This window comes from Hypanus sabinus, chromosome 3, assembly GCF_030144855.1.
Source record: "Hypanus sabinus isolate sHypSab1 chromosome 3, sHypSab1.hap1, whole genome shotgun sequence".
Taxonomy (NCBI): Eukaryota; Metazoa; Chordata; class Chondrichthyes; order Myliobatiformes; family Dasyatidae; genus Hypanus; species Hypanus sabinus.
The window spans coordinates 179,083,232-179,109,573 of record NC_082708.1 but is presented as its reverse complement, the minus strand read 5'-3'; the positions used below and the strand labels follow the sequence as shown (position 1 = coordinate 179,109,573).

At 41.8% G+C, this 26,342-nt stretch overlaps 1 protein-coding gene and 1 long non-coding RNA gene across 4 annotated transcripts in view; one reads left to right on the top strand and one right to left on the bottom strand.

Annotated features, from left to right (window-relative positions):
- dnaaf9 (dynein axonemal assembly factor 9) overlaps positions 1 to 17,686 on the bottom strand; it is a 144,777-nt gene extending 127,091 nt beyond the window's left edge. Inside the window, exon 1 of one of the 3 annotated variants that reach the window (XM_059965717.1) lies at positions 17,407 to 17,686. In XM_059965717.1, the coding sequence (XP_059821700.1) occupies positions 17,407 to 17,501 (95 nt within the window). In that variant the 5' untranslated portion in view covers positions 17,502 to 17,686. The remainder of the gene's footprint in view (positions 1 to 17,406) is intronic. The other 2 variants (XM_059965715.1, XM_059965718.1) reach the window with 2 other exon arrangements.
- Positions 17,687 to 17,916: 230 nt separating this feature from the next.
- Positions 17,917 to 26,342, top strand: part of LOC132391932 (uncharacterized) — a 67,268-nt gene continuing 58,842 nt past the window's right edge. Inside the window, exons 1-2 of the long non-coding RNA XR_009511390.1 lie at positions 17,917 to 17,971; positions 20,956 to 22,405. This is a non-coding gene — a long non-coding RNA (uncharacterized LOC132391932). The remainder of the gene's footprint in view (positions 17,972 to 20,955; positions 22,406 to 26,342) is intronic.

Below are 26,342 nucleotides of genomic sequence, written 5' to 3'. Positions count from 1 at the left end.
TCTAGGTTCAAAAAGTATGTGAATCGCTGGGGTAATGCCTTTGAGAGAGATACAGTGGCATGCAAAAGTTTGGGGTCCCTGGTCAAAATTTTTGCTTGCGAATAGCGAACTTCTGACGCTGAATTTTGTGGTAAGGATGCTGGAAAGGTTTTCTTCTCATGACTCTTCCATGAAAGTCATATTTGTGCAGGTGTCGCTGCACAGTAGAACAGTGCACCACCACTCCAGAGTCTGCTAAATCTTCCAGAAGGTCTTTTGTAGTCAAACAGGGGTTTCGATTTACCTTTCTAGCAATCCTACAAGCAGTTCTCTCCGAAAATTTTCTTGGTCTTCCAGATGTCAACTTGACCTCCACCATTCCTGTTAACTGCCATTTCTTAATTACATCATGAACTGAGGAAACAGCTACCAGAAAACGCTTTGCTATCTTCTTATACCCTTCTCCTGCTTTATGGCCATCATTTATTTTAATTTTCAGAGTGCTAGGCAGCTGTTTAGAGGAGCCCATGGCTGCTGATTGTTGGAACAAGGTGTGAGGAGTCAGGGTATTTATAAAGCTTTGCAATTTGCATCACCTAGCCTTTCCTGACGATGACTGTGAAGAAGCCATAGCCCTAACAAGCTAATTAAGGTCTGAGACCTTGGTAAAAGTTATCTGAGAGCTCAAATCCCTTGAGTGCCCAAACTTTTGCATGGTGCTCCTTTCCTTTTTTCCCCCACTCTAAAATTGTACAAAACAAAAATAATACACTAATCTTGCTTAAAATGTTGAAAAAAATCTTTCATCTTTAACTTTATAACTTTTGGAGACCAGTTCATTATCTACTCACTTAACTATTCACAGTAACAGAAATTTGACCAGGGATGCCCAAACTCTTGCATGCCACTGTACATGAAACTGGAAAACACTACAAAAGCATTTTTAAAGACCTGAGTGTCCATCAGATCACAGTAAGAGAAATTGTCTACAAATGGAGGAAATTCAGTTCTATTGCTACTCTCCCTAGGACTGGGTACAAGGTCACACCAAGACCACAACATGCAGTGCTGAATGTAGTGAAAAAGAACCCAAGAGTAACAGCAAAAAACAGCAGAAATCTCTAGAACTTGCTAAAGTCTCTGTTCATGTGTCCACTGCAAGAAAAACACTGAACTAGAATGGTTTCATGGAAGGACACCACAGAGGAAACCACTGCTCTCCAAAAAAATAAATGCTGCATGTCTCAGGTTTGTAAAATATCACCTGGATGTTCCACAATGCTTCTGGGACAATCTTCTGTAGACAGAAGAGACAAAAGTTTAACTTTCTGACAGAAATGCACACCAGTTTGTTTGGAAGAAGGGCACTGCACACCAACAGCAAAATCTCATCCCAAATGTGAAGCATGGTGGTAGGTGCATCATGGTTCGGGGCTACATTGCTACCTCAGGTCCTGGACAGCTTGCAATCGATAAGGGAACAATGAATTCAAAACTTCAAGACATTTTACTGGATAATATCAGGGTAGAGATCCGTTGAAGCTCAAGCTGGATAATGCAACATGACAATGATCCGAAACACAACAGTAAATCAATAACAGTATAGTTTAAAAAGAAGAAAATTCTTATTTTGAAGTGGCCAAGTCAGAATCAAGACCTTAATCTAATTGAGATCCTGTGGCATGACCTGAAGAGGGCCATTCATGGAATGTATTTCAGAAATATTGATGAGATGAAACAGCTTTGAATGAAGAAATGGTGTAAAATTCCTCCTCGCCGTTTTGTAAGTCTGATCAGCAGCTACAGGAAATGTTTGGTGGAGGCTACTTCCGCTAAAGGATGTTCTACCAGTTATTAAATACAAGGGCTCACAAACTTTTTACAGCCTGGACTGTAATTGTTTAAATGGTGTACTCAGTATTGACCAGAAGTGCAATTGTTTGTGTTAATAGTTGACCCAGATTGTGTTTGTCTATTATTATGACTCAGATGAAGCTCTGTATGAGTAACTAATGCAGAAAACCAGGTAATTGCAAAGGGTTCACAAACCTTTTCTTGCACCTGCATACATCACCATTTGCAACCCTGAGATTCATTTTCTTGCAGGCATTCTGGTCAAATTCAAGAAACACAATAGAATCAATGAAAGACTCACTCCAACAGGACAAACAACCAATGTGCAACAGACAAGAAACTGCAAATATTAAAAGAAATAATAATAAACAGTAAATATACAGAACATGAAAGGAAGAGTCCTTGAAAGTGAGTCCATACGTTGTGATCACCAACACCGACCCCGTGGAGCTCCAATGGTAACCGACAGCCAGCCAGAATAGGATCCCTTTATTCCCATTCTCTACTTTCTGCTGACCAGCCAATGCTCCATTCATACTAGTAACTACCCTGTAATTCCATGGGCTCTTATCTTGCTAAGCAGCTTCATGTGCGGCACCTTGTCAAAGGTCTTCTGAAAATCCAAGTACACCATGTCTATTGTATCTCCTTTGTCTACCCTGCTTGTACTTTCCTCAAAGAATTGTGGTAGGTTTGTCAGGCAGGATTTGCCTTTCAGGAAACCATGCTGGCTTTGGCCTATCTTGTCATGTGCCTCCAGGTACTCCGTAATCTCATCCCTAACAATCGATTCTAACAACTTCCCAACCACTGATATCAGGCCAACAGGTCTATAGTTTCCTTTCTACAGCCTCCCACCCTACTAAAATAGCAGAATAACACTTGCAATTTTTCAGTCATCCGGTACAATGACAGAATCTACCAATTCTTGAAAACTCATTGTTAATGCCTCTGCAATCTCTCCAGCTACTTCCTTCAGAACCAAGGGTGCATTCCATTAGGTCCAAGAGATTTATCCAACCTCAGACCACTATGTTTCCTGAGCACCTTCTCAGTCGTAATTTTCACTGCACAAACTTCACTTCCCCAACACTCTTGAATGTCTGGTATACTGCAGGCATCTTCCACTGTGAAGACTGATGCAAAATACGCATTCAGTTCCTCTGCCATCTCTGCATCTCTCATTACAATATCTCTAGCATCATTTTGATTTGGTCCTACTTCTATCCTCGACTCTCTTTTACCCTTTATATACTTAAAAACGCTAATTCACCACACTTTATTCAACAGTGGTGTCATCAACAAACTTAAATGTGGCACTGGAGCTGTGCTTAGTTTCACAGTCATAAATATAAAGTGGCCTAAGCACACAGCCTTGTGGTGCATCTGTGCAGATGGCAATGTTGTTGCCAATTCAAACAGACTGTGGTTTGCAACTGAGCAAGTCAAGGATCCAGTTGCACAAGGAGGTACTGAAGCTTAGTTCTTGAAGCTTATTGATTAGTTTTGAGGGGATGACAGCTTTGAATGCTGTGCTGTATTCAATCAAGTTCATCATGATGTATGAATCAATGTCCAGGTATCCCAGGGTTGAGTGAAGAGCCAATGAAATGGCATCTGCTGTTGACCCGTTGTAACGGTAGGCAAACTGGAATGGAGCTCAATTGAAGCAGGCGGGTACCTCAGACTGTTCATGTCAATCTCAGAAATTGCAGGGTCACTGGGGATGAAGAGAGTTTATGAAGTTTCCTTCATGCTTTGACAGTCAAAACAAGCATAAAAGGCATTGAGCTCATCTGGGAGTGAAGCCTTTTTGCCACCTATGTTTCTTGGTTTCATTTTGTAGGAGGTGATAGCATTCAAGCCCTGTCACAGCCATCAAGCATCTTTCAGTGATTCAAGTTTAGTCTGGAATTGCTATTTTACACGAGATGGCTTTCCAGAGATCATACCTGGACCTTTTATATTTCACTTGGTCACCAGATCGAAATGCCACTGATCTGATGCTCAGCAGATTATGGATCTCATGGCATCCAGATGGGGTAGACGCTGAATGAATTTGTGGGGGGGACACACACACCTGTATATGACCATTTTTACAACATCCAATGACAATTGTGGCATGTTCATTCAGATCTTCTGATGAGCTTTTAAACATGGTCCCATCCACTGACTCAAAGCCACTCCTCTGCCTCCTGCGATCATCCGTTTTGTTGTCCTCATCTCTGGATCCTCGCTCTTTAGCCTTTGCCAGTATGCTGGTTGGAGGAGGACAGCAAGTGATCAGATGCAGGTGATCATGATCATAGTTTAACAGCAGTTGAATGCGTTGGGAACCTGAGTGCTGCAGGTGTTATGTTAATGATATTTGGGCCAAAATTTCTTCAAACAAGCCTGATTGAAGTCCCCAAGAATAATTTGTAAGGCATCAAAGAAGGCTGTTACTTGTTGATGGTGACACTCAATACCCTTTGGCAGTATATAAATTGCAGTCAGGGTCACAGTGGAGGAATCCCTTGATGAGCAGAATACTTAATCATTGGATGTTCTAGGTCGGGGGAATAAGACTGCAACAATACCACTGTTGTTTCCAAGCACCACAAAAAGTTTATCATGACCTCCACATTTTGCCTTCTCTGAATCAGCAGTGTGGTCCATCTTGTGTATTGAAAACCATTCTGGTCTTACCAACATATCCAACATCCATAGTGAGCCACATTGCCATAAAACAGAATGCAGTAATTCTTCATTTCCCTCCGATACATCAATCTTGCCCATAGGTCCAAAATCTTGTTCTCCAGTGACTGTACTTCTGCTGACAAGATGCTGGGTCGAGAAAGTTTCATACCTTGGCATTTCATTCTGGCTTGGAGTACTTCCTTCCTCCCCTATTTTTCAGCCATCAGAATGTACCTTCGTCTGTTTAAAGGTCCCAAACTTGCAAGTCTCAAGTCTGCTGAGACTCTCAGGAGATCGTGAAATTAAGACAGTTCAAAACTATGTTAATTAGAGGGAAATTACAGGCTGCAATTGTCCAGTGAGAGTAGTTCAATCCATCATAATAACTTTAACAATAACCAGTATGTTTAAGAATATAGAATTGCAATCAGTTACTCATTTTAAATTTACATTTACTATTTCCATATTTAAATTGCTTATCACTTTGTAAACCAAATAATCTTAATAAAATTGTAAGCACACCAAACAATTGCAACACAATTGTATGCTGTGCCTCCAAAATGTTTACATTTTTGCAGAATGCTCTGCAGAAAAGTAGTGGTTCAGTAGTACATGTAATTGATTCAATCCACTAAATAATACAACTACACCACTACAGTGTACATTACAGCCACTATAAGATTACAAATATTAAATGACTCATATTGGAATAGAAATAAAACATAGACACTCCAACTTCCACCATGGTGACACAAGCACATGTATACAAAAGAAATATTGCCCAGTATGTTTTGATTTGCATGGATTATACGTCCATCTCAACAAGGTAGCACACAGTCAGGGAGAGGGGGAGAGGGAGAGGGTGAGACGACAAAAAAAAATAGCACATCTTAAAGCTGGGGTGACAATAAGCCAAAGTTGCAAAAGAGTAGAGTTCTTAAAATTGTAAAATGAGATACCTACAAAAATTGGGAAGGTTATCTGAACAGGAGCACAAGAACTTTGAATCTGAGGCAATCATCAGTGTTAATATACTTCAGCAGATACAAATGTACTAGGAGAGGAATTATGAAGATAAGATGAGAAGGGTGGAAAATTTTACTAATACTTAACAATCAAGAAACATATGTGGGACTAGAAAGAATTAAAATTTCAAGAAGACCTTTTATTGGAATAAAGAAAAAAAGAAAATGCCAGTTTTAAGTCACAGAAAATATGGAATAAAGGCAGTTCAATAGTAGATTACCTTTTGCTTATGGAGGGCAATAGAATGGAAAATGTTTAACTGTAAAATTAACAAATCAGCAGAAAAATGACAGCTTATAGAAAAATGCACTAGATGGTAAAGAGAAACAGGTCATGAAAAAAGGCGCTGCTCCTCGAGTCAACCAGCCTTTTTTTTTTAAAATACACTGCAGTAATAACTCACAAATGTTAGATATTTGGATGCCACAACCCAACACGTGTCCACAAAATACAAGAAAACATTAAAATAAACCCCAAAACAGCTTTCTTGCACTACAGCATTTTGGGATTGTGCAAGAATGTAACAGATAGGTAGTTAGGAGATAGGGGGGTGTATCTGAACTGAAACATCTCCAATAAGAAACCACATGAGATTAACAAAGAATTCTAAATGCATTATTATGGAGTAATATACTGATGCAGTTTGAAGATTTGTTGATGGACAGAAATTCAATGAATAAAAGGGCCATTTTGAGGCTGGAAAACTGTGACCAACAGTGTACCACAGATTACATTCACAATCTCTTTGAAGAATCTAATTTCTTGCAAGTATACAGTCATCAAAAACTGAAATTGTTGATTATAATAACAGGTTACATTCAAGCTCTTATTGAAATCTCAACTCTCTGCAAGGTCATCACTGTCACAACACTGACCAGTGTGAATCACAAACAAATGGGATTGGTTGATAGTCTGCATGATTGCAGTGGATTCCGGATAATCAGGCCATCAGTTAATTGAAGAAGCCATTTATTTTGGATAATTCTTAAAAAGAACAAGAACTAAATCCAGAAAGTAACTGGATTCCCTTTATTAATTTGGGACACTGCACTGCTTAACTGGGACAGGAGACTTTTGCCAAACAGTTTCTAACTAATGTTAGCCACGTGCACTTGGGTGGCTATTAGACACTACACCGTGCTTAGAGTGGTCAGTTTTTAAATAGCATAGATTGTGTGTGTCTGTGTTCAAAAAGCACGAATAAAAATCTCTGATCCTTGGCAAGAAATTAGCAGCAAAGCTACTTGGAAATGTTTGTAGACAGCAGTTTCAAGCACTTGGACATGCCAGAAAAGGCCGGGAGTGAATCTGAAACAATTTCACAACTTCAAGTTAGGAATTACAAACAATTTGAAGGTATCTACAATGTTATAACAAAATGAAGATTTGCAGGATACAATCATCTAAATCACTATATGAATGCAGTCCCTTATCTGCACTAAGTGTCTGCACTGAGTTTTTAAATTTACAGTCAATCATATGAACACGATGAATTCCTCCATAAATAACTATTAGGAACTAATACAGTTTTATAGTACTGTAGAAGTATTGATATTCTGATTTGTTCTGTATTTCTTTAAGTACATAAATTGTAACTCAGTTAAAAGATAGTTTTTATGCACACTTTAAAAGGGAGAATAAAACTATATGTAAGCAAGTCCCTGCAGCACCCAGTAACCCTGTGACCTCTCAGTCTCAGAGGCCAAATTCAGAACATCTTTCAACAGGGTTAACTCTTACAAGGTATCAGGACCTGATGGTGTATCTGGCAAGGCTTTGAAAACCTGAGTCAAGCAACTGGTGGGAATTTTGAAGCAGATCTTTTATCTCTCACTGCTGCAGTCGAAGGTTCTCACTGCTTCAAAAGGGCAACAATCATACCAGTACCAAAGAGAAACATGCTGAGCTGACTCAACAAGTCACTCAGTGGCACTGACATCTACTGTGATATAGTGCTTTAAGAGGCTGGTCATGGCTAGATCAACTCCTGCCTAACCAAGGACACAGATCCACTGAAATTTGCCTATCGTCACAATAGGTCGACACCAGGCACAATCTCACTGGCTCTCCATTCAGCCTTGGATCAACGAGACAAATGTAATACTTAGTCACACTGCTGTTTATAGATTATAGCTCAGTGTTCAACACAATCATAACCTCAGTTCTAATCAAAAAGCTCTAAGACCTAGACTTCTGTATTTCCCACTGCAACATGTCAGCCAGTGATGTGGAGGCATACAGAAGCAAGACAGATCAGCTGGTTGAAAGGTGTCACAGCAACAACCTTGCACTTAACATCAACCAAGGAAATGACTGTGGACTTCAATAAGGGAAAGTTGAGGGAACACACATCAGCCCTCATTGAAGGATCAGAATTGGGAAAGAGTGAACAGTTTTAAGTTCCTGGGTGTCCACATCCCTGAGAATTTATCCTGGACCTACTCTATTGATGCAATTACAAAGAAGGTACAATAGCAGCTATATTTCATTAGGAGTTTGAGGATAATTGGTATGTCACCAAAATGTACCATGAAGAGCATTCCAACTGGTTACATCACCATCTGGTATGAAGGGGCTATTTCACAGGATCAGAAAAGAAAAACTGCAGGAAGTTGTAAACTCAGACAACTCCACCATGAGCAACACAAAGTACACTGCAGCTGTGGTCAAATCAACACGTACAAACATGCTGGAGGAACTCAGCAAGTTGGGCATAAAGAAGGTGGGGGGAGGGTGGGAAGGAGAAGGCTGGTAGGTGCCAGGTGAAAAACCAATCAGAGGAAAGATCAAGGGGTGGGGGAGGGAAGCAGAGAGGAGATAGGCAGGAAAGGTGAAGGAGGAATGTAAGGGGAAAGCACTGTGTAGTAGAAGGCAGGATCATAAGAGAGGTGATAGGCAGCTGGAAGAGGAGGCAGAGTGAAACTGGGATGGGGGAAGGGAGAGGGAGGGAATTACTGGAAGTTGGAGAATTTGATGTTCATACCAAGGAGCTGGAGACTACCCAGACAGTATATGAGGTGTTGCTCCTCCATCCTGAGTTTGGCCTCATCACAGCAGTAGAGGAGGCCATGTATGGACATATTCAAATGGGAATGTGAAGCAGATTTGAAGTGGGTGGTAAATGGGAGACCCTGTCTGTTGTGGCCAGTGGAGTGGAGGTGCTCAACGAAGCGGTCCCCCAATCTGTGACGGGTCTCGCCGATGTAGAGGAGGCCGCACCAGGAGCACCAGATGCAATAGATGACCCCAACAGACTCACAAGTGAAGAGTTACCTCACCTGGAAGGACTGTTTGGGGCCCTGAATGGTGGTAAGAGAGAAGGTGTAGGGACAGGTATAGCACTTACACTTTCAGGAATAAGTACCAGGTGGGAGATCTGTGTGGAGGGACCTGTGGATCAGGCAGTCGAGGAGCAAACGATCCCTGCGAAGAGCGGAGAGGGGTAGAGAAGGGAAGATGTGCTTAGTGGTGGGGTCCAGTTGAAGGTGGCGGAAGTTGCGGAGGATAATATGCTGTATCTGGAGACTGGTGGGGTGAGGACAAGGGGAACACGGTCCCTGATGTAGTGACGGGAGGATGGGATGAGGGCCGAAGTGCGGGAAATGGAGGAGATGCGGGTGAGGGCATCATTGATGACAGCAGAAGGGAAACCACGATTCTTAAAGAAAGAGGACATTTCAGATGTCCTGGAATGGAAAGCCTCATCATGGGCACTAGCCTCCCCAGCACCTTCAAAAAGCAGTATCTCAAAAAGGCAATATACATCATTAAGGACCTTCATTACCCAGGATATGCCATCTTCTCATTGCTGCCATCAAGCAGGTGGTACAAGAGCCTGAAGGGACACACTCAACATGTCAGGAACTGCTTCTTTGCTAACGCAATCAGATTTCTGAATATACAATAAATTCATAAGACACAGGAGCAGAATTAGGCCATTCAGCCTATCGAGTCTGTTCCACCATTCCATCATGGCTGATCTAGGATCCCACTCAACACCATAGACCTGTCCTCTTGCCATATCCTTTGATGCCCTGACCAATCGGAAAACAAACAACTTCTGCCTTAAATATACCCACGGACATGGTCCTCCACCAGAGTCTGCAGCAGTGCATTCCATAGATTCACTCCTCTCTGGCTAAAAAGAATTCCTCCTCTTTGCCTCTGCTCCAAAAGGACACCCCTTAAATTTGAGGCTGTACCCTCTGGTTCTGTATATCCCCACCACAGGAAACATCCCCTCTATATCCAACTTACCTAGTCCTTTCAACATTCAGTAGCTTTCAATGAGATCCCCATGCATTCTTCTAAATTCCAAAGCTGCCAAACACTCCTCATACGTTAACCCCTTCATCCCTGGAATTATCCTCATGAACAACTTCTGGATTCTCTCCAATGACAACTCATCCTTTCTGAGATATGAGGCTCAAAACTGTCAACAATACTCCAAGTGGGGCCTAACTAGTGTCTTATAAAGGCTCAGCATCATCTCCTTGCTTTTATATTCTATTCCCTTTGAAATCTTGTGTGCTGTCTTTACGACAGTTATTTAGTTTATAATATTTTCGCTTAGTAATTCATTCAATAGTATTTTCTAGTTAGAATTAGAAGTGTTTAAAGTATATTCATTGCATGTAAAATATATCGGCATGCGATGACGTCACATCCGGTTTCGCCGCGTCTTGTGGAAAAATACCGGTTTGAAATTAGCGCGAGGGTGGGGGCTTACCACGAGGCTCACCTGAGCAGAAGTTGTTTTGCAGGCATGAGAAATCACAGTGAGAGCAACGCTGTAAGTTAATAGATAATCGATATATTGAACTAAGATGTTAATGCCGATCCTGTTAGAAGTAACGACGGTAGATAATGTTTATGCTTTCGTTAGTTAAAGAGTCGCGGATAGTTTGCATGGAAATGTATTTAAAGTAGTCCCTGTATACTGCACCTTAGTGTAATGTAGTTATAGTCACCTTTGCAAGTATTTACACTTGAAATGTGATATTAAGGAAGGAACAAATACTGTATCAATCTTGTATTGTTTTATCAACAGTTTTCACCATATGTTAATGTGAAGAGTGAACAGTAAATGGTTAATCTTACTGCGATCTGGTTCTTATTAACTGGTTTATCTCGACGTTAAATTCGGCGTTCGTGACACGCGAAGGAGAACGTTACATCTTGCATTTGTCAATTTTACAATACACTCAACCTGTAAATAACCTTCTGCGAGTCTTGCATAAGGACTTCTAAATCCTTCTGCACTTTTTTTTAAACTTTCTCTCCATTAGCTTATAGTCCGCACTATTGTTCCTTTTATCAAATGCATTATCGTACAGTTCCCAACAATGCATTCCATCTGCCACTTCTTTTGCCCTTTCTTCCAAATTGTCTAAATCTTGCTGCAATTGCAATGCTTCCTCAACACTACCTACCCCTCCACCTATCTTTGTCACTGATCTGGATAATGGAATTGATGTCTTTGTGGCAAAGTTTGCGGATTATACAATGTGAAAAGTAGTTGTCCCAATACTGACCCGAGGAACACAACAAGTCGCTAGTAACCAACCAGAAAAGTACCCCTTTATTCCCACTCACTGCCTCCTGTCAGCCATTCCTCTATCCATGCATCTTTTCAGCAACGATTTTATCTGAAGCAGCCTCATGTGGCGCCTTATCAAATGCCTTCTAAGAATCCAAGTAAATGACATCCACTGTTTCTCCTTTTTCCACCCTGCTTGTTACTTCCTCGAAGAATTCTAACGATTTGTCAGGCAAGATTTCCCGTCACAGAAACCACACTGACTTATTTTATCATTTGTCTTCAAGTACCCCGAAACCTCATCCTTAATAATAGACTCCCAACACTTCCCCAACCACTGAGGTTATGCTAACTGGCCTTCAATATCCTTTCTTTTGCCTTCCTCCCTTCTTAAAGAGTAGAGTGACATTTGCAGTTTTCCAGTCCTCTATGACCACATCAGAAGCAAGTGATTCTTGAAAGATCATGACCAATGCATCCGTTACCTCACTCCTGCTCCGTGACACTCAAGAGATCTCTGGCACACTGCTAGAGTCTTCCACAGTGAAAACAGATGCAAAGTACCCATTAAGTTCTTCTGCAATTTCTTTGTCCCCCATTACTACCTCATCAGCACCATTTTCCAGTGGTCCAATATCAACTCTCACCTCCCTTTTACTTTTTAAGATTGATAAAAACTTTAGTATCCTGCTTTATATTATTGGCCAGTTTGCACTCATATTTCATCTTTTCCCTTCTTATAGCTGTTTAGATGCCTTTTGTTGAATTTTAAAAGCTTTCCAATTATCCAACTTCCCACTCACTTTTGCTACATTATATGCCCTTTCCTTGGCTTTTATGCAGTCCTCAACTTCCCCTCTCAACCACGGTTGCCTACTCTTGCAATCTGAGAACTACTACTTCTGTGGGACATATCTATCCTGCGCTTTGTGAACTACTCCTAGACACTTCAGCCATCTCTGCTCTTCCGTCATCCTGTCCAGTATCCTCCTCCAATCCTCCTGGACAAGCTCCTCACTCATGCCTCTGTACTTCCCTTTATGCCATTGTGGTACTGAGACATGTGACTTGAGCTTCTCCCTCTCAAACTGCAGTATGAATTCAGTCATATTATGATCACTGCCTCCTAAGGGCTCCTTTACATTAATCTCCCTAATAAGCTCTGGGCCATTGCACAACACCCAATCTAAGATAGCCTTTCCCAAAGTAGGCTCAAGCACAAGCTACTATTTGGAGGCTTATTTATGATTCCCATTAATACTGTTCTTCCCCTTCTTTTTGCACTCATTTTTTTACATATCTACATAACTGCAATTCAGTTTTTATTGCTCTATATTGTGATGTACTGTTGCTGCAAAAGAACAAATTAAACATATATTGGTGATATTAATCTTGATTCTGATTTTGATAGTTCGTCCCTTTATACCTCTTAATTATTTCGATAAAACAGGGTAATTGTGGCAGTTGCTTAATTAGGCCAAAATGCACCAGTCCTAATGTCTCCAATTAACTGGAATCCATTATATTTTGAAAGCCATAGGCAACATAATTTGGACTGCAGAGGGAGAGCTAGTAGAGCTTCTCAGTTCAATGTGGAACTTGCACATTATCCACAACCATGTGGATTGCCCCTGTGTAGTCCTGTTTACTCCAGCTTGCCAGGTTAATTTACCACCATAAATTGCCCCAAGCACAGAGAGGAGTGGCAGTATCTGGGGAAAGCTTATGAGAAAATGAAAAGAATAAAAAAAGCACTTGACAGACAGCTTAGGCTCAGTGGAATGAAGAGCACGTTACTATGCCATTTAATTCTATAACTCTTATATTGAGCTTAAACAGTACAGCACAGGAACAGGCCCACTGGTCCGCAATATTGTGCCAAACTAATGAATCTGGTAATTAAATTATAATTACTTCTCACTACACAACTTCCATATCACTCCATTGCCTGTACATTCATGTGGTTATCAAAGAACCTCTTAAATGTCATTAATGTATTTGCCTCCAGCACAACCCTTGTTAGTTCATTCGTCATTTAAACTATTCCTCTTACCTCAAATGTATGACTCCTTGTATTAAACATTTTAACTCTGGAAAAGAGATAATGGCTTTCTGTCTATGCCTTGCATTTTCTCATAAACTTCTCCAGGTCTGCCCTCAACCTCTGCTACTCCAGGAAAAAAAGACACAATCCAGGATTGTCCAACCTCTCCTTACAGCACATGCTCTTTAATCCATGTAGCATCTTCGCAAGCCTCTTCTGCACCCTCTCCAAAGCTTCCATATCCTTTTCTATGAAGGGATGTCCAGAATTGAATGCAACAAACCAGACTGCAGTCTAACTAGTTGAATAAAGCTACAACATAATGTTTTCCAACTCTTGAACTCAATATCCCCACTAATAAAGGCAAGCAAACCATACACCTTGCTTACCATGCTATCAACCCATGTCGCCACTTTCAGGGAGCTATGAAATTGGGTTCCAAGATCCCTCCATACATCAACACCGTCAAGGAGTCTCCCATTAACAGTGTACAGTCCCTTTACATTTGATTTCCCGAAGTGCAACATCTCACACTTGGCCAAATTACATTCCAGCTGTCAAAGCACATATCTGGAACTGATTTATATCCCGCTGTATACTTTGGCAATCTTCTACTCTGTCCAAAACATTACCAATCTTTGTATTGTCTGCAAACAGCCATCCACTGTTTCATCTAAGTCACATATACTATTTATCACAAACAGCAAATGCCCCAGTGGATCCCTGTGGAACACTACTAATCACAGACCTCTAGCCAAAATAAGTTCCATCAATCACTGCTCTCTGTTTCTATGGGCTAGCTAACTCTGTATCTAAATAGTCAAGTCATCATGGATCCCAAGCATCTGGATGTTGCAACGTCCACAGTTGTACCTTCATCAATCATCTTTGTCAATTTCTCAAACAACTCAACCAAGTTAGTAAGACATAACTTGCCCCATACAAAACCACTGCTTCTAATTAGTTAGCCCATGGTTTCATAAATACTCATAACTCCTATCCTTACGAATCCTCTCCAATAATTTTCCCACCACTGATGTGAGATTCAGCAGTCTACAGTTTCCAAGGTTACCCTATTTCCCTTCTTCAGTTATGGAATGACATTAGCTACCATAAGTCCTCAAGGACCACATCAGTAGCTGGAGAAGTAATGAAGATATTGATCAAAGTCAAGGCAATCTCATCTTTTGCCTCTGGGGTATATCCCATAAGGCCATGGGGATGTGTCCACCTTAATTTTCTTTAAGAATCCCAAACAACCTCCTTCCTCACCTCAAAATGCCCTAGCATGTAAGCACATTCCACATTGAAATCACGAACTGCTGAGTTCTTGCAGCATTTTGTGTGAGTTACCTTGAATCCCCTGAATCTACAGAATCATGTGTTGATGAGTTTCAAGTATAAACTGAAATACAGTAAAATACTCAGGTCCAGCAGTATCTGAGTTAATGTCATCAGTAAAGACCTTTCATGAGAACCAACATCGAAGGATGATCAAGTATCAAGGAAGAGTGAAACTGGGATGGGGGAAGGGAGGGAAGTTTCACTCTGCCTCCTCCTCCAGCTGTCTATCACCTCTCTCATGATTTTGCCTTCTTCTACTACACAGTGCTTTCCCCTTACATTCCTTCTTCACCTTTCCTGCCTATCCCCTCCCCCACCCCTTGATCTTTCCCCTTACTGGTTTTTCACCAGGCACCTACCAGCCTTCTCCCCACCCTCCCCTCACCTTTATAGGACCCCTGCCCCCCCCTTCAGTCCTGATGAAGGGTCTCGGCCCGAAACGTTGACTGCTCATTTCCACAGATGTTGTCCGACCTGCTGAGTTCCTCCAGCTTGTTCCACAGGCTAGCAACAGGCAAAAAAATTTCCAGAGCAAATCAAAACAGGAAACAAAAGGATTTAAAAACTAATGTTCTAATATAGCACACACAGCTCCTTTGAATCTGTATTAGATTCCAAATATAAAGAACAGAAGCCTGAGGCAAGAGACATGTTTTTCTCACCTGCTGACAAACTCATCCGACTGAAAAAAATAAAATGTATTCAAAAACAGGGCAGTAATTCCTCAATACTCTGATGCCCAAAGGGCCTAAATATTTTCTCTGCTACTGATAGGTAAGGCTTGTATTGACATAAACTCACAGATGGTTCAAATCTGCTTTTAAGGTACATCAGCCAAAATGCTGACTGTAGAATTATTTTCCAACTACATAAAACTCAAAAAAAAACAGGTCACAACGCATCAATTGCAATTTCATTTTCAACATTAGACATGACTGTCTATGCATCTTCTATAAACTAATACCACACTCTGTAAAACGAACAAAAATTATGCTTTGTGATTGAAAATTTAGTGCCCAAATTCAAGTACTGCTGGTTCTAAATACATGACAATCATCTTGCTGGAATGATTAAACTCAAAAGTGTTCAGCTTTTTTACAACCATAGAAATGTATAAACCAAGACAAGTATTTGGTCTTTCTGCAATGTCCAAAGGGACAATGAGGATAAATCTAGTTCAAGTAAATGAAAAGGACAGACACACTTGCAGAGAAGGTCAACCATGGAATGGCACAATCACATTGGACAAGAGAACATCATTGTTACTCCTTAAGCAGGAATGTCAAGAGCGGACAATCAGGCTGGAGTGAAGAGGATGAAGGGAAATAAGAATAACAGGCTAAGGATAGGGTGGAGGCGGTGGGGAGTAAGAGAAATTAGTCAACAGGCAAAAGCAGAGGCAGTGGACAAAGGTGAGGGGCATACAGGGAGAAAAGAATGCAATAGGATGGGGAAAGTATGTCAACCCAGGAAACGAGGCCTGGGATCACATGGCCAACAGTCAGGGCTGTGTTAAGGGTGAGGAAAATAGGCAAAAAAAAAGGGCAATTGGACAACTTCTATCCCTTGTTACAAGATCACTAAATGGCCCTCAGTACAAGAAGATGGACTCTTGGCTTTATAATCTACCTTCTTACACCCATGCACCATATTGTCTGCCAGTACTGGGAATGGAGCAGCATAAAGTGAGCAACAGTGGTACAGGAGTAATAAAATATGGCAGTGAAGGGAGGATAGTTATCATTTGGTTTGAGACAGCAGCAATGGTACCTGGGTGTAGGGTAACTGCAAGCACGAGGAAATCTGCAGATGCTGGAAATTCAAACAACACACATTTGTGTTCCACCAGCATTCTGCGTGTGTTGTAGGGTAAGTGGTTAAGGGGGTAGAAAAGGAAGATAATGTAGGGGTGGGGAAGGCAGCAAAAAGATGGGCAACGGAAAATGTAAGAGTGTGATGAATGGGAGGGAGAGAGAAGACTATGGATGAGGGAATGTGGTGAGGTGCTGGAGAGGAGGCAGCAGTCCAGGGAGGGTAGAGGATGCAAGATTGAGGAGGAACCAGAAGGGAGGGATGTGGCTCAGTCCGAGGAGAATGGTCAAGGGCTGACAAAAGTCAAGGGATAAACTGGGAAGTGTGGTTTAGTGTCCACCTAAAAGACAGTAACAGCTGAGAGGAGTGGGAGTTGTTAAAGAGAAGTGGAAGAACTAGGGAGTAAGCAAGGAAAAAGGAGTTGGGGTGGGGGGGTCCCAAAAGAGAAGAGGGAAATATGAATGAGAAGGGAAAGGAGCAATTGTGAGTGAGAGTTCCTGGGCAGAAGAGCATGGACTGTGGGGGAGGGGGGAGGTCTACCAACAGAAAGGAGGGGAGAGGGGCCATGCAGCGAGGTTCCCCCAGAATGAAGAGGGAAGAATTGCCCCAGACTGACAGAGTGAGGGGAAGTTGTGTTGGAGGGGGGATTTCCCCAGACGGGGAGGAGGAGAAATGCTCCAGACTGGAGGGGGAGTTAGTCGTGGGAGGGGGAAAAACCGAAGGGCGGAGTGGTAATGGAAGGATGACCAAGTAGAAAAGGTGCTATGTAGAAGGATATTCACCTGGGTAGAAGGGGGTAGAATCCGTTGAGGGGCTTACAACCCCCAATTTAATACAAATAACAAGCAAAAAAGAAAAAGACAGAGAGAACAAAGACGTGACGGGTCGCAGAGGGGGCGGGGCACTTCATCCTGGTAGCTGGACTGACAACGGCGAAAACCCCCGGAGGAGCGAAACGCGTTTGCGAAGAGAAACAGAAGATGCGATTAGGAATCGTTTCTGCGCTTTTCTCGGGCGCGGTGGCGCCGGTCCCGCTTCCCGCGGCGCGGCGCGTGCACGTCCCGCGGCCCGGACGGCGCGGCGCGAGCCGGCCCACCGAGCATTCGAACGCTAACGGCCGCTCGCCCACCTCAGGCTCGCGCTGAAAGCCTCGAACTTGACACTCCTCCACGCAGACGCTCGGCGGCCTTTACCCGCCGAGGCTTCCTGCAGCATCGACAGCATATCGCGTTAAGTGTCCGGTTTGTTCGGTCCCGTTAGTTCCCGTCCCGCGCAACCGATTCTTTTGCACAGTAGTTGTGTGGGAGGAGAAGAGCGAAGCAACGAACCTCCCTCACCGTGGTGCCATCGTCGTGAATGGCAACTGCACGAATAGGGCGTTGAGCTCCAGCGCGAGAAGAAGGGGGAATTACGACAAAACGCACTTCTAGTGTCACTCTAGAAACTCGGTTTATATTTCCCTTTGTATCGCATAATTATAAATACTTTGACTACTATTATTTACAAATAATTTGTTTGCCTATCTATTCTGCATTGATTTATTGTCGTTTATAACATTTATGACGCCCCCTCCATCATTGTACTTATGGAACATCTTCCACCCCCGTACCCACCCCCAACCCTTACGTCACAGCAATGGGAATGTTGTCCTTGTGGTTGTTGGGCACTGTCGTCCAGGCGATGCTGACAGGGAGGTAATAATTAAAAATTCAAAGAAAATTTATTTTCAAATACATGTATGCATATACAATCCTGAGATTCGTTTTCTTGCGGGCATGCTCAGTAATTCCATTAACCGTGATAGAATCAATGAAAGACCGCGTCAACTTGGGCTTCCAACCAGATTGCAAAAAGCAAGAAACTCTGTAAATACAATAAGATATAATAATAAATAAGCAATCAATATTAAGAACATGAGGTGAAGAGCCCTTGAAAGTGAGTATCTAGGTTGTGGGAATATTTCAATGATGGGGGAAAGTGAAGTTATCGCCTCTGGTTCAAAGATCTGATCATTTACATGCAATATCTGGTCATTAACCTGGTGGTGTGGGTCCTGAGGCTCCTGTACCTTCTTCCTGATGATAGCAACAAGAAGAGAACATTTCCTGGGTGGTGGGAGTCGATGATAGATGATGTCTTCCTGCAACAATACTCTGTGTAGATGTGCTCAGTGGAGGGGAGGGTTTTACCTGTGATGGACTGGGCCAAATCCACTGCTTTTCCTGTTATTTTCCATTCAAAGGCAGTGATGTTTCTCTAATGCAGCCAGGCAATTTACTCTCCACCTATAAAAGATTGAAAAAATTTTAGATGTCATCTGGAGTTTTCACAGACTTCTAAGGAAGTAGAGGTGCTCCCATGGTGTCTTCATAATTGCTTTTACAGCACGTAAATGCAATAACGTGGGCCCAGGACAGGTCCTCTGAAATGATAGCACTGAGGAATTTAAAATTGATGACTTTCTTCACCTGAGATCCCCCAATGCACACTAGCTCACCGGACTCCAATTTCCTCCTCTTGAAGTCAATAATCAGCTCAGTGGGTCTTGCTGACTTTGAGTATAAGGTAGTTGTTTGTGTAATTGGTGCCCTGCCTCACCCATCCATCTCTGTTTCTTTCCCCTCTTTGGAATAATGACTTCTTTTGGAGTCATAATGTACTATAGCACAGAAACAGATCCTTCTGCCGGTGAAGAATAATCTCCTATCTCATTTGCTTTTCCCGTGCTCTAACATGAAATACTGATGTGATTAAACATTGTATGTAGATGGTACGTAAAACAATTTTTCTCTGTACCTTGGTGCATGTGACTACAATAAATCACTCATCAATTCCTCCATCCTCAAAAAATACATAGAACACGGATCTTCAATCAGAATCTTCACCTAAATGAGTGACAGAAACCTTCAACTTGAATAAGTAAGAACAACCTTCAGGTGGGCTGAGGAATGGCAAATGCAGTTTAACTCAGACGTGTGAGTTAAAAGAAATAGAGGTAGAACTTCCACAGTGGAAAATGCTGCCCTGTGGGCAGTGTTGTAGAACAGAGGAACCTTGAAGTTCAGGAACATAAAGTGGAGTCACATGAAGAAAGTCTGAACTTCATCAGTCAGATTCACTGTCAGGGCATTGAGTACAGAATTTGGGAAGTCATGGTGAGTTGTACTGGAAACTAGGAAGACTGCTCTTGGAATATTGTGTTCTATGTTCTGTTGACCTTGCTGTAGGAAAGGTGTGGAAGGATTGCAGAAAAGACTTATGAGGGTGTTGTTAAGACATCAGGGATGGAGTAATAGAGGTTGGACAGGCTAGGACATTTTTGAGATTGACGTGTGTAAAATCATGTCAGAAATGCACTCGTTTTTTTTAAATCCAGGTTGGGGAATTGAGAACTAGAGGGCAAAGGCTCAAGGAGATGTAAAAGGTTTAATAAGGAACTTGACAAACAATGTTTTTTTTAGAATAATGTTATGTATGAGGAATGAGCAGCCAGAGGAAATTGTTGAGGAAAGTACAATAAAAACTTCAAACAGACGGTTGGGCAGATACATGGAGGTTTAGGTTATGGTCCAAATGCTGAATGGGCATCTTGATCAGCATGGACAAGCTGAGTCTGTTTCTATGCTGTATTCTGTAGCTCTGAAAACTTAAACCATTTTCTCCTTCCACAGATGTTGCCTGACCAAAATATTCTGGTTTTATTTTAAAACATTGACTTCTCTAACTTCCGTTAATGCCCCTCCTCCCCTTCTTACCCCATCCCTGACATATTTAGTTTTTTTCTCTCTCTCTGCCCATCACTCTGCCTGTTCTCCATCTCTCTCTCTGGTGCACCCCTCCCCCTTTCTTTCTCCCTAGGCCTCCTGTCCCATGATCCTTTCCCTTCTCCAGCTCTGTATCACTTTTGCCAATCACCTTTCCAGGTCTTAGCTTCATCCCATCCCCTCCGGTCTTCTCCTATCATTTCACATTTCTCCCTCCTCCTCCTACTTTCAAATCTCTTAGTATCTTTCCTTTCAGTTAGTCCTGACGAAGGGTCTCAGCCCGAAACGTCAACAGCGCTTCTCCCTATAGATGCTGCCTGGCCTTCTGTGTTCCACCAGCATTTTGAGTGTGTTGTTTGAATTTACAGCATCTGCAGATTTCCTCGTGTTTATTTTAAATTCAACTACTTTTTTACTTCCTTTTCAATAGTTCCTCAGTAAATATTTCCATAGGGGACTATCTGGGTAAATTGAGTCTACAGTGGCTCATAAAACAATGCATTTCTCACCAATCTTTCTGACAAACATTAATGCCAACTACCTCCAGATTCTATCACTCAGAGCAATTTGCAGGGTTCAATTGACCCTTCAATGTTTATTTAGCTTCCCTTTAAAAATCCTTTTACTCCTGTTACTCACTCTGTACATGAGTCCTTTGTTCTCCTTTGGTTCTTTCAAAATCGACTAGCTGACGAACAATGACCTTTGAGTCCAGAAAAAAGGTCTCAGCCCGAAACGTCAACTGCTTGTTCATTGTTTATGAACAGTTGTTCATTTTGGTTTTAGTAACCTTAAATGGAACTTTTCCACGCAGATTTGGAATGTACTCCTGATTGGTTGGCAAAAACAGATTTAGATATAGTTTTCAAATATAAAAAATTGTTGTACATTGAATTCTTGTCAATCTGCTTTAGGAAGGCCATGAAGGCTTTTGCTGAAGATGATGCTAAAGAGGTTGGCCTCTAGGGAAATCAGCTGTGCAGATCAACCGAAAAAAGTAGAAATGACGTCTACTTAAAATGATGTTCTTGTGCACAAATCCTTGAAAACCAACATGCACCTGCAGCAGACAATTTGGAAGGAAAATGGAAGTTGTAACTGACTTCATTAAAACCTGTGTGGATGAGTGTGTGCCTACAAAGACTTACTGTACATTCCCAAACCAAAGCTGTGGGTGAACCAGGAAGTAAGTCGTCTTCTGAAGGCTAGATCTGTGGCATTCAAATCTGGCGACCCAGGCCTGTAGCAGAAAACCAGGAGGGCAATTTCAAGGACAAAGAGACAATTTCAAATGAGGTTGGAGGCGACATCAGATGTACGGCAACTCTGGCAGTGTGAGCAAAACATTACATCCTACAAAGCGAAACCCAGTAGTATGAATGGCAGTGATGTTTCACCACCAGATGAACTCAACATCTTCTATGCCCACTTTGAAAGGGAGTGAAAATCATTGCTGCACCTGATGACCCAGTGATCTCTGTCTCTGAGGCTATTGTTAGGCTCTCTTTAAAGGGAGTGAACCTTCGTGAGGCGGAAGGTCCCAATGACCTTCAGAGACCTGATAAGTCTCTGAAAACTTGTGCAAACAAACTGGCAGGAGTATTCAAGGACATTTTCAACCTCTCACAGCTACAGGCAGAAGTTCCCACTTGCTTCAAAAAGGCAACAATTATACCAGTGCCTAGCAAGAATAATGTGAGCTGCCTTAATGACTATTGCCCGGTAGCACTCACATCTACAGTGATGAAATGCTTTGAGAGGTTCGTCATGACTAGTCTGAACTCCTGCCTCAGCAAGGACCTGGACCCGTTGCAAATTGCCTATCACCACAATAGGTCAATGGCAGACGCAATCTCAATGGCGCTTCGCATGGCTTTAGACCATCTCGGCAACACAAACACCTATGTTAGGATGCTATTCATTGACCTATAGTCAACGTAAATACTGACCTAAATACTCAGCATTTAATACCATCATTCCCACAATCCTGATTGAAAAGATGCAGAACCTGGGCCTCTGTACCTCCCTCTGCAATTGGATTCTTGACTTCCTAACCAGAAGACCACAATCTGTGCAGACTGGTGATAACATCTTCTCCTCACTGACGATCAACACTAGTGCACCTCAGCGGTGTGTGCTTATCCTACTGCTCTACTCTCTATATACACATGACTGTGCGGCTAGGCATAGCTCAAATACCATCTATAAATTTGTTGACGATACAACCATTGTTGGTAGAATCTCAGGTGGTGACAAGTGGGCATACAGGAGTAAGGTATGCCAACTAGTGGAGTGATGTCTCAGCAACAACCTGGCACTCAACGTCAGCAAACATGAAGGAGATGATTGTGGACTTCAGGAAAGGTAAGACTAATACTAATTCTCATAGAGGGATCAGAAGTGGAGAGAGTAAATAGTTTCAAGTTCCTGGGTGTCAAGATCTCTGAGGATTTAACCTGGTCCCAACATATCGATGATTCTGATGTCACACTTTATTGCAAAATTATTTGACTTCATAGATAAGGATGTCTTAACATAATTATACACTCAGTGGCTACTTTATTTGATACATCCTGAACATGATGACCTCTGAGTGAATGTTCATGGTCTTCTGCTGCTGTAGTAGTCCATTCACTTTAAGGTATGACGTGTTGTACGTTCAGAGATGCTCTTCTACACACCACTGTTACAGACGCCTTCCTGTCAGCTTGAACCAGTCTGGCCATTCTCCTCTGACCTGTCTCGTCAACAACTTGCTTTTGTCCTCAAAAACTGCCACTCACTGGATGTTTTTAGTTTTTACACCATTCTCTGTAGACTCCAGAGACAATGGTGTATGAAAATCCCAGGAGTTTCCAAAATTCCCAAACCATCCTATCTGGCAGCAACAATCATTCCATTGTCAAAGTCTCTCAGATCACATGTCTTTCCCCATTCTGGTGTTTGTTTGGAACAACAACTGAACATCTTGACTGTGTCTGTATGCTTTTATGCATTGAGTTCCTGCCACATGATTGGCTGCCTTGCACTAACAAGCAAGTGTATCTAATAAAGTGACTACTGACTGAATATCACAAAAGGAAATTCAGGTGTTGAGACTGAACACTCCACACATTAGTTTTTAACATAAAGCTTCCTTTCTCTTTCACAGACGTGCTAAATTAGTAAACTAACAGCAGCTGTTTGGCAGCAATCCCTGAGCATTGGATTAATTGGTAATTAGTTTATTATTGTCACATGTAGTAAGGTACAGTGAAAAGTCTTGTTGCATGCCACCAGACATCATTCCTTACATAATTACATCGAGAAAGTACAAAAGACAAACCAATAACAGACTGCAGAATATAATGAAGTGCAGGAAGATAGACAATGAGGTGCAAAGGCAATGATAAGGTAGACAGAGAGATTAAAAGTTTTTCCTTGTTGTATAAGGGCTCCATTCAAGACTCTTAACAGCAGAGCTCAAAAAGGCTTGTAAAAACTAAAAGTGGTGAGTTTGTTAATACAGTGGATTCCAGTTAATCAGGATATTGGTTAAACAGGACAGCCATTTATATGTGACAACTCTTAAAGGACAAAAACTAAATCGACAAAATAGCTGGGATGGATTGTGTTTATTTGGAACAATATGCCATTTGTTTTGGGCAGGAGACTGTTGCCAAACAGTTTCTAACTAACGTCGGTCACGTGCACTTGCAAGGTCATTAAACACTACACCAATCTTGGAGTGATCAAAATGACACTTGTTACCTCACATGATTTATCATCTCAAGAGGTGACATGGTTGTGCTGCTTGAAGATGTGTTCCATCACAGCGCTAGAAACCCAGGTTCAATCCTGACCAGAGTTTACACATCCTTAATGTGACAGTCGATTTCCTCTCAGTGCTCCATTTTCCACCCAAATCCCAAAGGTTGTTGGGAAAATTGACCATGCAAATTGCCCTAATTTGTGAAAGAGCAGTACAATCTGGGGGAGTTGAGAAGTTTGTGGAGAAAACAATATATGGGATTAATGTTGGATTAGTTTAAAATGTGTTTAGATGGTCAGCATGAGCAAGGGCCTGACTCCATGGTGTATCTCTCTATGACTCTTTAATGCTGCTCCAGCCCTAGTAATTTGTAAGCTCTGTTCACCTCTTTATGGACTGTGGGTTTGTGAAGAGAGCATGGCGAAAGAAGCAAGGGCCTGTGTTGTGTTCATCCAAGCATCTGCATAACAGAGTACTATTTGTGGGTTGTTTCCACGGACACACACACAGATGGACATCAAATGATGCTGGCAGGTCATCAACTCAGTGAAAAATGCCCTTTGGTCTGCCTGAAAGTTGTTGGGCCAAGATGACCGTGGAGGAATGCTGCCTACTGGAACTTTCCAGGCTGCAGGAGTATGTGATGAGGGACACACTGTATCTCCATGCAAGGGCTCAGTGCAGAAGAACTACAGTATAGGGTTCTGCTGCTGGACAGGGAGTGGCATTGTTGGGGGAGGAAACTCTCAATTATTGTAATAGGACACCACCCCAGAGGGCATCAACGTTGCCATTGATTGATATGTGGGAATGTAATAAAACAGTACTGAAAAGCACCGACCTTGGATACAAAGAATGAAAAGGCATTGTGCACTTATTCTTGAAAATACTTCTTTATTGTGAATAAAGTTTATTTTCTTTTAGAAAATTCAGGACTCTGCATTTATGTAGTGACAATGGCCAAATAAAACCAGTGAATTAGATCATGCAAGAGAATGTTCACCTCATATCAAAGGAATAGCTTGAGGTAATAGGACTTAGTATATTCCAAAGCAACACACACAAAATGCTGGTGGATCTCCACATCAGGCAACATCTATGGTAAAGAATAAACAGCTGACATTTCAGGCCGAGACCCTTCTTCAGGACCGTAAAGGAAGGGGAAAGATGCCAGTGTAGGAGAGAGGAGGCTAGCTGGAAGGTGATAGGTGAAGCCATGTTGGTAGGAAAGGTCAAGGGCTGGAAAAGAAAGAACCTGATAGGAGAGAAGCAGCTTCAAGGGAACAGGTGGTTGCTTAGCTTCTTGAGGATCCTCCTGATGAACTCTTTCTTTGTGATCTTTACCTGAAGGGGACATGGCACATATCTATGAGAAGGTGAATGACCGGAAGATGTAATCAGTCAGGATGTTACAGTAAATGAAAATTCAAAAAGAACAATTGCAGATACTGGAAACCTAAAATAAACAAAGGGGAGGAAGAGGAGACCCGGGGGAAGTAATGGGCAAGTGAGAAAAAGTAAAAGGTCAAAGTGGGGAATAGAGAGGGGAGGGGAGGACAAATTCGTTTACCAGAAGGAGAAATCAGTATTCATGCTATCAGTTTGGAGGCTACCTAGATGAAATATAAGGTGATGCTGCTCCATCCTGAGTGTGCCGTCATCTTGACACAAGAGGAGACCATGGATCAATACATCAGACTAGGAATGGGAATGGGAAACGTGATTAAAATGTTTGGCCACCAGGAAGTCCCATCTATGATGGATGGTGCGGTGTGCTCAATAGGTGTATATTCCATGCTGCAGAAAGTTGCCTTAAAGACAATAAAACCTTCAAAAATGTTACAGTTTGAAAGTGCTTGCATAACAACACTAGGTGGAGTAGCTTACCGCAGCTTAATATTATTTGCTATATACTACAATTTGAACGCGCAGACAGAATTGAATTTGTGATGCTGATAAACTCATCCAAATACTTCATGACTTGTGCTGTGGGTAAAAATACCTGAGAGAGCTGTGAACGTTGTTATCAAGACCAATTGTTTTTCTGTTCTCATTGGTTAAAATGCAGAATTGAATGCTGTTGGGGCCCATCAACTGACCCTAGTTCACACCAGTTGACTCGAATTCATCCAATTGCTTAGCCATTTTCTCCAGTCTTCCAAAGGTTGATTTTGAAAACCTCAAGTTCAAGTTTATTGTCATCTGTCTATACCTATGTACAATCAAACGAACAACGTTCCTCCGGACCATGGTGCACCACAATAAATGTTTCACATTAGCATATACAACAAAATATTAAAACAAAGAAGCTAGTAAATTATAATTTAAAGTACATGTGGTGTGCAGCACAGGAAAACAGCAAGCAGTAAACCAACAAACTGAATGAAGAAGTAAAGCACTTTAGTTAAAGGAATGTCAATTGTCTGATAAAAGTTGATCAGGCTGATGTTCTGCAATACCTTCATTCCATCCATGCTGCAAGCTATCTCATTTTAATAACATTCTGATAAGCATTATATAGAAATGTTCATGAGGAAAGGGCAAACATAA